This window comes from Bidens hawaiensis, unplaced genomic scaffold (genome assembly GCF_021521415.1).
Source record: "Bidens hawaiensis isolate Kalapana, Puna unplaced genomic scaffold, B.hawaiensis_p1.1 tig00011408_1, whole genome shotgun sequence".
NCBI lineage: Eukaryota > Viridiplantae > Streptophyta > Magnoliopsida > Asterales > Asteraceae > Bidens > Bidens hawaiensis.
Window position 1 is genome coordinate 643,294 of NW_027491887.1, and position 11,735 is coordinate 655,028.

General features: G+C 39.6%; 1 protein-coding gene across 1 annotated transcript; it reads left to right on the forward strand.

The window, feature by feature from the left end:
• The first annotated feature begins 1,664 nt into the window (after positions 1-1,664).
• Positions 1,665-2,554, forward strand: LOC143537829 (zinc finger BED domain-containing protein RICESLEEPER 3-like). The gene is made up of 2 exons (XM_077031509.1): positions 1,665-2,415; positions 2,493-2,554. The coding sequence occupies exons 1-2, from the start codon at positions 1,665-1,667 to the stop codon at positions 2,552-2,554; spliced, it is 813 nt and encodes a 270-aa protein (XP_076887624.1).
• The last annotated feature ends 9,181 nt before the right edge of the window (positions 2,555-11,735 follow it).

Here is an 11,735-nt window from a genome sequence, read left to right on the forward strand (position 1 = left end):
TTCTTGTCCATAAAGTTCACAGATTTTGATCTTGTTCTTTGCTCACTTAATGTATATTAAGATGCTATTTATTAATCGAACTGTGTATTTACAAATACAATTGTGAGCCTGGTTATAAATTTATATTTTCAAATCTTGTTGGTTTTTAATTTTCTATTTTTGTATGATTCTAGATGGAAACACCGGTTATAAACGTTGACGAAGAAAACACGAGTGAGCCTGTTGTCGATGTTGATAAAGAAATTGTCAAGGAAAAACAAGACGGTAGAGGTAAAAAATCTTTTGTGTGGGACCATTTTACTATAGATAAGGTTTCGGGTAACGCTAGATGTCCTTGTTGTAAAACATTAATGACATATAAGTCAAAAAAGAATGGCACGAGTGCTATGGGATATCACTTAAATCATGTTTGTCTAAGTCGCCTCTTTATAAGAAAGTAGATAAGAAACAAACTATCCTAAGCTTTAAGCCTAAAGGTTCAAGTGAAAGTAGTGAAAATCTTACTTCTTATAAATTTGACTAAGAGAATTGTACGAATCTACTTGCTCTAATGTGTATTAAGGATAACAAACCTTTAGTATAGTAGAAGATGAGGGACTTAGGGAATTTGTATGGGGTTTAAACCCGTTTTTTAAGTTTCCATCTAGATGGTCAGTGGCTAGACGTTGTTGGTCAATATTTGAAGAGGAGAGAAAAAAACTAAAGAAAATGTTAAAAGATCAAACTATATCACTCACTACAGACACATGGACGTCTGTTCAAAACTATAATTATATGTGTCTTACAACACATTGGGTTGATGATGATTGGGTTCTAAGGAAGAAAATTATAAACTTTTGTCAAATTTCAAATCATAAAGGTGAGACAATAAGAAGGGTAGTTTATAAATGTTTAAAAAGTTGGGGTATTAATAAGGTGTTTACGGTCACCGTAGATAATGCTTCATAAAATGATGGAGCAATTAGATATTTAAGAAAAATGCTCAAAGGTCCGCATTCTATTTTGGATTGCACATATTTGCACTTGAGATGTAATGCCCATATAATAAATCTTGTGGTCAAAGATAGTCTGAAAGAACAAGACGATTCCATAAGTAGGATTCGGAGTGCGGTAAGGTATTTAACATCGTCCCCATCCCGGTATCAAAGTTTTCAAGAAAGTGTTGAGAAAGAAAAAGTTGTTTGCAAAAGGAAACCGTGTCTCGACGTTGAAACTCGATGGAATTCTACATTCCTAATGTTGGAGACTGCGATTATTTATGAAAGCGTGTTTGAAAGGTATACTTTTGTTTAAGGATTCTATATGTTTTTTTATCTTTTACTAATAGTCTATATGTTGTCTTAAGATTTTATATTTGTTTTTAGACTTCAAGATGTAGATTACAATTATAGATCTTACTTCCGTTCAGAAATTGAGGACGATGAGGGGAGTACGAGAAAGAGAAAGAAGAGTGATTAGGTTTTGGGGGCACCAAATGCATCTGATTGGGAGAATGCGAGGTATGTTGATTTATTTAATTTTAGTTTTATGTTAAGTTCATTATTGACATGCTTTGTTTATATAGGTTATTTGTGAAGTATTTGAAAATTTTTTATGAAGTGACTAAGAAAATTTCGGGGACTAAGTATGTGACGGCTAATCTCTTGTTTGGTGAGCTTTGCACAATGCATGCTATTATATCAGAGATGTCTTTAGAGAGTGATGAGATTAAAAAAAAGATGGCCAACTCAATGAAAACAAAGTTTGATAAATACTGGGAAAATTTAGCCAATATGAATTTGTTATTGTATGTGGCGTTAGTTTTAGACCCTCGGAACAAAATGTTTAATCTTAGTTATTGTTTAGGTTTGATACATGGCGAGGACTCCGAGAAAGTTAAGGAAATTGTGAAACTAGTTGAAAAGTCGTTGGTAGAGTTGTACAATAATTATAAGATGAAGATGGATAAACCAATTGAAAGAAAAAATACATCTTCTTCTAGTACGGTTGATGGTGAGAAGGTTATTGATTTAGAGGATGGTTATTTGAAATACTTAGAGAAAAAATGTGGAACGGAGGTTAATACTAGTGAAGTTGAGATTTATTTACGTGATGGAACCGAAAAGAAAATAAAAGGAGATGATGCGTATGATGTCTTAGGTTGGTGGAAGTTAAATACTAAGAAATTTCTCATTCTTTCAAAACTAGCTAGACATGTTTTAGGGATGCCAATCTCAACTGTTGCATCCGAGTCAGCTTTTAGTACCGGTGGTAGAGTTATAGATCAATATAGAAGCTCTCTTACGCCGAAAACTGCCGAATCATTAATTTGTGTGCAAGATTCGGTTCGATCTATATCAACGGATTTACAAGGTTCTCAACTCTATGGAGTACAATTAGAAGACGTGGTTGATAATTTGGAGAAAATAGAAGAAGGTAATGACTACTAATACTCTTATTTTTTGGTATATGATTTATTTAAACTATAAAGTAATGCATTTATTGTTTTTTAGATATGTCACATGAAAACAAAATAAGTAAGGACTCATTCATTGAAGATGAAGATTGGGATTAAGTTACACCAAACATATTGTCAGGTTATATCATTTTGATGTTTTTGGTTCATGTTTCTTATCGAATTAACTTGAATTTTATTATTGGATTATGTGATGGCGATTTGTTTGAATATTTGGTATTAATATCATGGATTATGTATTTTGTTGGATCGTATTATGTCTTTTTTTATATATTTGGTACAAAAATTTTAGGCCCAATTGTTTTTGTTTTGGTCACGGTTAACCGACCCATAACCGACTCGTTATAAACTTCAAAACCGTTTAACCGAATCCGCCATAACGGATCGGTTATGGTTAAGGTTTTTTATTAACCGCCATGTTGGTTATGGTTACGGGTTTTACCAAAAACCGTCCCAAACCGACCCATGCACACCTTTATCAGCTCATAACCCATAGCATAGACTTAGATTATAGGGCTCTGTAAACATTTTCCCTATTTTGTAAATGTCTTTACTTTATTAATGAAAAAACTTTTTGCCTTGTTAACTGTGTTCTTGTTTGTATAACAATATCTTTGCAAGATATTTTTGATTTTTGAATTTTTCCACTTTGATGATATTGATGACGTGGCAAGGAAAGAAATTTTAAGCGACGGCTGATGGGACACCTCTTTGATAGCCTGTACACGCTTTTTCGAATTTCCCGCCTGACGTGTCAGTCATCCGACGGCCTATACTTTCTCTTTCTTCTGTTAACCCATCAAATGCATTTATTGCGATGAGTATAAATAGGTCCATGACCATTCATTTGTTCTTATCGCTTCCAAACCTTTTCTCTCAAGTATTCAACAAATCTGAGATCTTTAAGACTGCATCTTCTTTTTATTAATCAAGTTGTATTACGATGGCTGTTGATAAGAAGAATCCCCCTGTCATCCACGAGGTCGGATGTAATATCAAAGAAAAGGACTTTGACGACGTGAGAAACATGTATGGATTGGCGCCGGAATGGGAAGCCGAACGTCCGCAGAAGGTGCCATTGCCATAGCGCCACCGGCGAAGAAGATGGCCATATACTTGGACCAATTTACCACGGGTAACTTCCGGTTACCCGTGACGAAGTTCTTTCGGTCCGTTCTGAAAGCCTATGGGCTTCATCTATCCCAAATTCATCCGTTCGGGATGTTGAGGGTTCGACACTTTGAGTTCTGTTGCCAATCTCATAACTACGAACCATCCGTTAATATATTTGCCATTTTTTACAAGATGACATACCGTGACGGATGGTATGGCTTTGCCACTATCGGAAAGGGTCCGATCGGATTTGAATGGATCCAGAGTATCCATGGGTGGAAATCCAAGTTCTTTTGGATCCGAGAGGATGTTATTCCATTCACAATGACCCGACGGAAACCGGAAGACGCGGCTCCTGAGATTCTTGTCATTGAATACGAGGGTCATAAATGGTTTAATACTTTGACCCAAACACCAACGCCCATGCGTCCTATTCATGAGGGGGCGATGGTACATGCGAAAATGAGCCGCTTATGGTCGTTCCCTGAACTAGAACCGTATTACGAGAACCCGGATAAACGTAAGTATGTTGCGAACTTCATTCTCAATATCTTTCCTCGTTCTGAATTTTGTTATTTTCTTGTACAGGCGAAGGTTCCGTATTTAACACTCTTCTAGATCATGAGGGAGGGATGATGGTACGTCGCCCCATTGACCGGAGGGATGTACCTTTCTTGGAGCGTACCCACAAAAATTTTATGTTTTCCACTACTCTTAGCCCGGCACCTGCGGTTTTCGAGGCGATGTACGCTCAAGGTGAAGAGTTCGTCTCGAAAGGTGAGGGTATTCCACAACCTCGACCCATTACTTCTGCTACTTCCGGCGGAGTGATAGTGCTTCTTTCGTCCAGTGAGGAGTCATCACTCTGCGAGGAAGGGTTTTACAGTTGATGCTCTTAACCCACTGCGTTCAACTGTAGGTCTAACCCGCAAGCTGGATTCAAAAGCCGTCGCCAAACGATCAGTAGGTGACGATGGAGATCACCAGACGGTCGATGATACCAAACTTGGGGAGTAGCCTCAAGCCACCGATGTGGGTGCGCCTAAAGCGGCTGGTAAGCGTAAGGCTCAACCTTCTAAATCTGCTCCATCTAAGAAGAAGAAAAAAACAAAAGTCGTGGAATTGGAATCACGTCCTCATCAACGTGATGCTCGGGACATCTCCTTAGGTAATTTCATTATCTCTTATGTTTATCGTGTTTTCAAACAGTAATGTATCTGATGTATGACTACCATTATGTCAGTGGGTTTGAAAGACTTTTCAGAAGACATTTCTGGGCTCAAGAACCCTGGTGCTTCAAAACTTCCAACCCCACCGTCTTCGCCACCAAATAACCTTCAGAACCCGATTAACTTGGCGGATACTTATCCTTTGAAGGAGAGAGATATTGGTGATCTTGACGCCTCCCGCATGTCCCCGAACTTTAATGATCATCATTTTAGAGACCAGGGCGGCGTCAGTGCATTTCGTTATGGGGGTCAGACTTCTTTGCCTCCCGCGGAAGAGGATACTGCCCCTCATAATATACACTGGTCCTTGCGTCGAAATTCGACGTTTAACGATGTGGACCTGTGTTTTGAATATCTGCGGGAGAGTCTTTCTCCCGCAGAAAGGGAGCGACAACGTCGCTGTATTCGCTAGGAATTGTTGAACTCAAATTCCTATCACCTGGCGAATACTATTTCTACCAATCAAGAGATCACCCGGGATTGGTTAGTAATGAACGAGGAGTGGGACGAATTAGAGCTTAAACTGCTTGAGTCCAAGAAAGAAGTTTTCAATGCTTTAACCGAAGCTCAAGAAAATTTCAAAGCCTATGAAGCCGAGAAAGCTAGTCGTCTTGCTGCTGAGGAAACCAAGGTTGCTCTCCAAAAACAATTGGAAGAGCAAGCTTAGATGATCAAGACTCTTCAGGCTGACTCAGCAGCCAAAGATAAACGCCTGTCCGACCTCAACTCCAAAAGTGGGGGACAATCACTGGAGTATGCCAGTCAAAAAATGAAGTTACTGCAGGCGGAGGCGGATAGGAAGTGGCTTTTGGCGGAAGGCATTCCTGAGGTATGTATGCCTTTTATCCCGTAGAAAGTGACTATGACAATCTGATATACGTCTATTTATACATCTCGTATCCCGTGTAAAGTTGTGTTTCTTTAATGTTTTGAGTTCGGTTTGATTCGTGTTTCATTTATCTTTCTTTAATTTAAGTTTTGAGTCAAGTTTATTATATGTTTACGTGTTTTATATATTTTGGTGTCTTGCATGTTAAGCTTTGATTCTTTCTATCATTTTATGGGAAGTTTATGTTCGTGTTTGTTCGTAAATGATTATATGGTTTAAATCATTAATGTCTTGTTACGTTTTCATATAGTTGATGGGAAAGAAGGTCTAGAAGCTTCTTATCATTACTTGGAGATCAAGGGAGATATTTATCAAGTTTATGCAAGATTTAACATGAAATAACAACAAAATTCGTTGGCCATGCATAAGAGCACACCGCGCCGCGCTAAGGCAAAAGGCAATATGCCTTCGCGGGGCGCCTAGGCCTTCTGGTCAGCCAAAAACTGCAAGCCCAAGCTCGATTTTCGTTATATAAACATCTCTCACAAAAACCCAGCCGATCTAAGCATTCTTGGAGCCGATTTTCCAAGGGTTTGTGAAGGTTTTGAGGCTAGGAATCAAGGAGGATCATCAAGTTTTCATCCGGGTGTTCAAGGATCAATCGCAAAGGGTTTTATCGCTCTAATTTTTGTTCCTTGTTCATTATTTATCATGTCTTTCCTCTTTGTTTTCAATACTTGTTTAGGATTGTTTTCAACAATGATTCTAGGCTAGACTTCATGTCTACCTAGGTTTGATGAACATGTTTGATGCATGATTCTTGCTTTGGACTAATCTTTTGATTATGGTTTCGTTATTTTAATAGTAAAAGATTTGATTTTGCTTTCATGATGCATATGAATGTTTATTATCTTGATTGATTGTTAAGTATAGCTTCGCATAGATCTTATATCTCTTGATTGTGTTCTTTAGATTTAAGGTTTATGTTTAATCATTACTTGGTGTTTTGATTATTGTGGTTGAATAGGCCTATTAGATCATAGAAGCTAGTTGACAGTTGGTTAGGGTTTTGAATGTTCAGTTAAATTCCAATAGCTGTAAGGTGAGGAGTTGTTCATGTGTCTTGGTCAATCGCATGCTAGGATAGATAGTGACAATATTCTTGCTTAGTGTGTTGATCCTTGTTCATGATGTCGTGATAAGATTATCAAGTTATCTAGAGTTTAGTGTTTCGTAAGATTGCTTGCTTTAGATACTATTAATTAACCCTATTTGATAATCGTGAGGAAATCAATATAACTGATTGCTTAATAATCTAATATTCATTCTTTAGGATTTTACTTGATGCGATTGAGGGTCCTTTAGGGTTTTTTAGATGAATACGTTTAGAAATCAGTTTCCATATCATGTTATTTGTCCATTGCTTGATGATTGTTGATGCATGAGATTCTTACCTAGGTAGATTCCTTCTCTTATTGGTTTCAGTCTTGTGATTAATTGCTTATTTCCTAGTTTACTTGTTTATTTAATTTCTTAGTTTAATCTTAGTTTAAAAACCCCCTTTAAAACATTAATAATAAATAGTCGTGTCGTAAGTCGAGTCTAATTAGCTAATTTACGTAATTTATATAGTCCTGTGGGTTCGATATTCCGGACTTACTTAGCTTAGTACAATTGATTGGTTCACTTGCCGGTGTTTTGTTTAGTTAAGTCTCAAGTCTAGTTTTTATTACTTGTTTAATTTAGTTTATTTTTAATTGACTGTTTTCACCACATCACAATCGTAATTGTTTATGTCTAAATTTTCTTTACAGGTTATTACGCAAGTTCATCAGAGTGATGCTCTCGGTGACTGTGTTGCAATACTCTTGAATGCCTCCAAGCAAGTCGGACGCCAAATTGGGTTTCACGAAGGCTATAACTTTACTTCCGAAAGTAGAGTTCCGGAAGAGTTTATTCTTCACGACAAGGATACTGCTGCGATTCTTACTGAAAAGACGAAGACTTTTGATACTTTGAAGTTTCCGATTTCAGAGCAGATATCCGAGCTAGCTGACAAGGAAGATGCCGTTTACCAGCTAAAAGTTCTTCTTGGTCTAGATGAAGAGGACCAAGATGATGCTGAAGCTGGAAACCAAGATTGTGAAGACGCGGCTCCTTAGATATAGATCTATTTTTCGTGTAAATGTATATGTATTGCTTTTTTTGTAATCTCTTTTGATAGTAAATAAGAAATCCTCTGTTCTTCCGGTGCACTTAGTCTTATGTGTTATAATATAAGTGTCTCTCCGGAATTTCGATTTTGTCAATAAAAGATTACAATTCATCATGAGACTTAACATAACTTTTCCATACAACGGATATAAACCAAAGTACAAACTGAAATTACAAAGCTTTAACTAGTCTATTCGGGCACGCAGGCCGAAATAAAAACAAACGAAATTGCTAAATGTAACACTTTTTTAGTTGCGCCCCATTCCAAGTCCGCGGGACTTCCGTCCTGTCTAATTTTTCTAACTTGTAAGCGCCTTTAGACAAGACTTGTTTAATCTTGTAAGGGCCTTCCCAAGTTGGAGCCAACTTACCCGGAGGCTCCTGACCGGAAGCCTCATTGTTACGGAAGACAAAATCTCCCGCATCGAATTCGCATTTCTTGACCCGCGAGTTGTAGTATTTCTGAAGTTGTCGTTTATAATTGTGTTCGCGAATCGATGCAAGTTCTCTTCTTTCCTCCAACAAATCAAGATTCATCCAGAGTTCGTAATCATTATCATCAATTAACAAAACCCTTGCGGATGGAATCCCGATTTTGGCTGGGATTATAGTTTCAGTACCATAGGTTAAACTAAACGGCGTTTCAGAATTGCTGGATTTCTTTTGGGTGCGAAAGGCCCAAAGTACATGGGGCAATTCGTCCACCCAGCCCGTCCGTTTAGTTCCTAACCTTGCCTTTATTCCTTCTTTAATAGTTCGGTTGGTTCTTTAGACCTGACCATTTGCGTGCGGATGAGCTACGATTGTAAAATTTTGAATGACTTGAAGTTCCTTTAACCATTCCCGTAGTCCGCTATCAGCAAATTGGGTCCCATTGTCACTTACCAATTCTTGCGGGAGGCAAAACCGGCAAATGATGAATTCCCAGAGGAACTTTTTGACCCTTGATGCCGTTATTGATGCAACCGGTTTGGCTTCTACCCATTTGGTGAAGTAATCAATGGCCACTATAAAAAATTTGACTCGTCCAGGGGCTTCCGGGAATGGTCCCATAATGTCTATAGCCCACTTCTGGAATGGCCAAGCGGATGTTACCGGGATCAATTCATTTTTGGGACGCAAAGTATTGGGGGCATGAAGCTGGCAAGAATCACACTTTCTGATTTCTTGCACAGCGTCTAAGTGCATGTCAGGCCAATAGTACCCTGTGTTCATGATCTTTGCAACAGTCATCCTTGGACCCGCGTGTAAGCCGCAGATGCCTTCATGAATTTCTCGTATTAGATAATTCGCATCTTCCGCGTCTACGCAACGTAACAATGGTCCTAGAAATGATCTCCGGTATAACACGCCATCATTCAATTGGTAATTCAAGGCCTTGTGTTTGATCTTCCGGGCTTCAGCTTTCTCTGTCGGAAGAATTCCGGATGATAAATAACCCTTCATCGGTGTCATCCATGATTTGACGCCCCGTTTGAATTACCAAAACTTGATTTTGAGGAACGGACGGGTGTTCCAAGACTTCTACGCGAATATCCTTAGCAAAATGTTCGAAATTTGTCGAGGCTAGTTTGCTAAGGGCGTCCGCAGATTTGTTCTCACTCCTCTTAATGTGAACAATGTTAAAGGAAGAGAACTGGCGGATTAAGTCTTTTGCCTGCGAGAGATAAGAAGCCATAACGTTGTTTTTTGCTTCGTAAGTTCCATTTATTTGTCCTGTAATCAGCATGGAGTCTACCCGTGCTTCCAAATTTTTCACCCCAAGCTTGCTGGCTATCCGAAGGCCTGCCAGGAAGGCTTCATATTCTGCCTCATTGTTGGTACTTTTGAAGTCCAACTTTACGGCATACGTGAACTCATGGCCTTCCGGATTAACTAGCCTGAGGCCTGCCCCGGATCCTTCACTGCTGGAAGCTCCATCCGTGAACAACGACCAAACTTGTCCTTGTTCAGGAGGTACTTGGGGTTGTTGCTTAATCAAGCATTCCTCTTCTTTGTGCTGCGGGACTTCGGTGATGAAGTCCGCGAGTACCTGTCCTTTGATCGCTGGTCTAGGCTTATATTCGATTGCATGTTCACCCAACTCAATGGCCCATTTTGCTAATCGTCTCGATAGTTCTGGTTTACTCAACACGTTCTTGAGTTTGTAACCGGTCAGAACGTTTATGGGATGTCCCTGAAAATACCTGCGAAGCCGTCGGGTTGCATAGACCAGTGCTAAGACGAGTTTTTCTAACATCGAATATCTGGTCTCCGGACCTGACAACGTTCTACTGACGTAGTAAATTTGTGTTTGGACATTTTTCCTATCCGTCAGTAATACGGCCCCTATGGCAATATCCGAGGCAGATAAATACAATGTCAGAGGTTCTCCCGCATGTGATGCTGTTAAAGTAGGCAACTCCATTAAGCATTGCTTAACCTGTAAGAATGATTTTCAGCCTCCACGGTCCATTTGAAGTGTGCCTTCTTGAGGCAATTTCTAAGTGTTGACACGAATGGATAAGACTTGGCCGCGTGATTTGTTCAGAATCGGTTTAGCACTACAAGTCTTTCGTTAAGTGTTTGAACCTCTTTGAGGGAAGAGGGAGAGGGCATGCGGGCTATAGCCTGAACCTTATCGGGGTTGGCTTTGAAGCCCGCACCCGTTATTATGAATCCAAGGAATTTTCCCTCTTCCATCCTGAACGAACACTTAGCCGGGTTCAACTTCATATTGATGCTTCTTAATGTTTCAAAGGTCTCTTCAATATCTCTTAACATTTGATCTTCTTCGATGCTTTTAATGACTAAATCGTCCATATAAACTTCCAGGTTTCGACTTATCTGATATTTGAAAGCTTGATCCATTAACCGCTGATATGTGGCACCCGCGTTCTTCAACCCGAAAGGCATCATCTTATAACAGAAAGTGCCTTGATCAGTTATGAATGCTGTTTTATCCTCATCACCTGCCGCCATGCGGATTTGGTGGTAGCATTTTTAGGCATCAAGGAAGCATTTGAATTTGAACGGAGCTACAGCGTCTACCTTGAGATCAATCTCAGGTAATGGATAACAGTCTTTAGGGAAAGCCTTATTTAAGTCTTTAAAATCAATACACATCCGCCTTGTTCCGTTGCTCTTTGGGACAATGACTGGATTAGCTACCCATGTCTGATATTTGCATTCCCGGATGATTCCGGCGTGAAGGAGATCTTGCACTTGCTCATTCATGGCTTTCGTTTGTTCCGGGCCCATCTTTCGCTTTTTCTTGACAATTGGGGTAAACACCGGGTTCACCCTTAACTTGTGTTCAGCAATGTTCCGCGGGACACCAGTCATGTCCGCGGGTTGCCAAGCGAAGATGTCCACGTTTTTTGTTAACAGCTGCTTCAAGACGATCCTTACTATTTCTGAAATAGCCGGCCCAATAGTAACTGTTTGATCAGGAAATGTCTTGTTCAAAACTCATTTCTCTGGTTCAGTCCTTTGAGCTTGTCTAGGGACCTTGCTGGGTCTCGAACTTTCTGTTGCAAAGCAATGTCTGTTGACATGAATTATTGCTACGCCGGTGCTAGTTGGAACTCCTACTGCACCGTGGGCTGTGGACGGGTGGGCATTGAAATCACCAATCGCCTCTCGTCCCAGAATAATGTCATGTTTAGAAGTGGCTGGTAAAACCAAAAATTCAACTTCCTCGGTTCTTGAATAAATTCCGTCGCTGAGTGTCAACGGAAACGATATCACCCCACGCGGATGCATTATCTCCCCTCCAAAACCAGGGACGGGAGCATGGATTGGTTTTAATCTTTCTTTATCTTCCTCATCTAATTGTTCGAAACATTGCTCGTACATGATGTCGGACGTACTTCCAGTGTCAAAGAACACGTATTGTGATCTGTAGTGACCAAAT

What these genes read in the sequence shown, in the direction of transcription:
- LOC143537829 (XM_077031509.1), top strand. Translation starts at nt 1,665, where the DNA reads ATGCATGCTATTATATCAGAGATGTCTTTAGAGAGTGATGAGATTAAA. An exon ending in TTTGGAGAAAATAGAAGAAG is followed by an intron (nt 2,416 to 2,492) that starts GTAATGACTACT and finishes ATTGTTTTTTAG; the next exon opens with ATATGTCACATGAAAACAAA.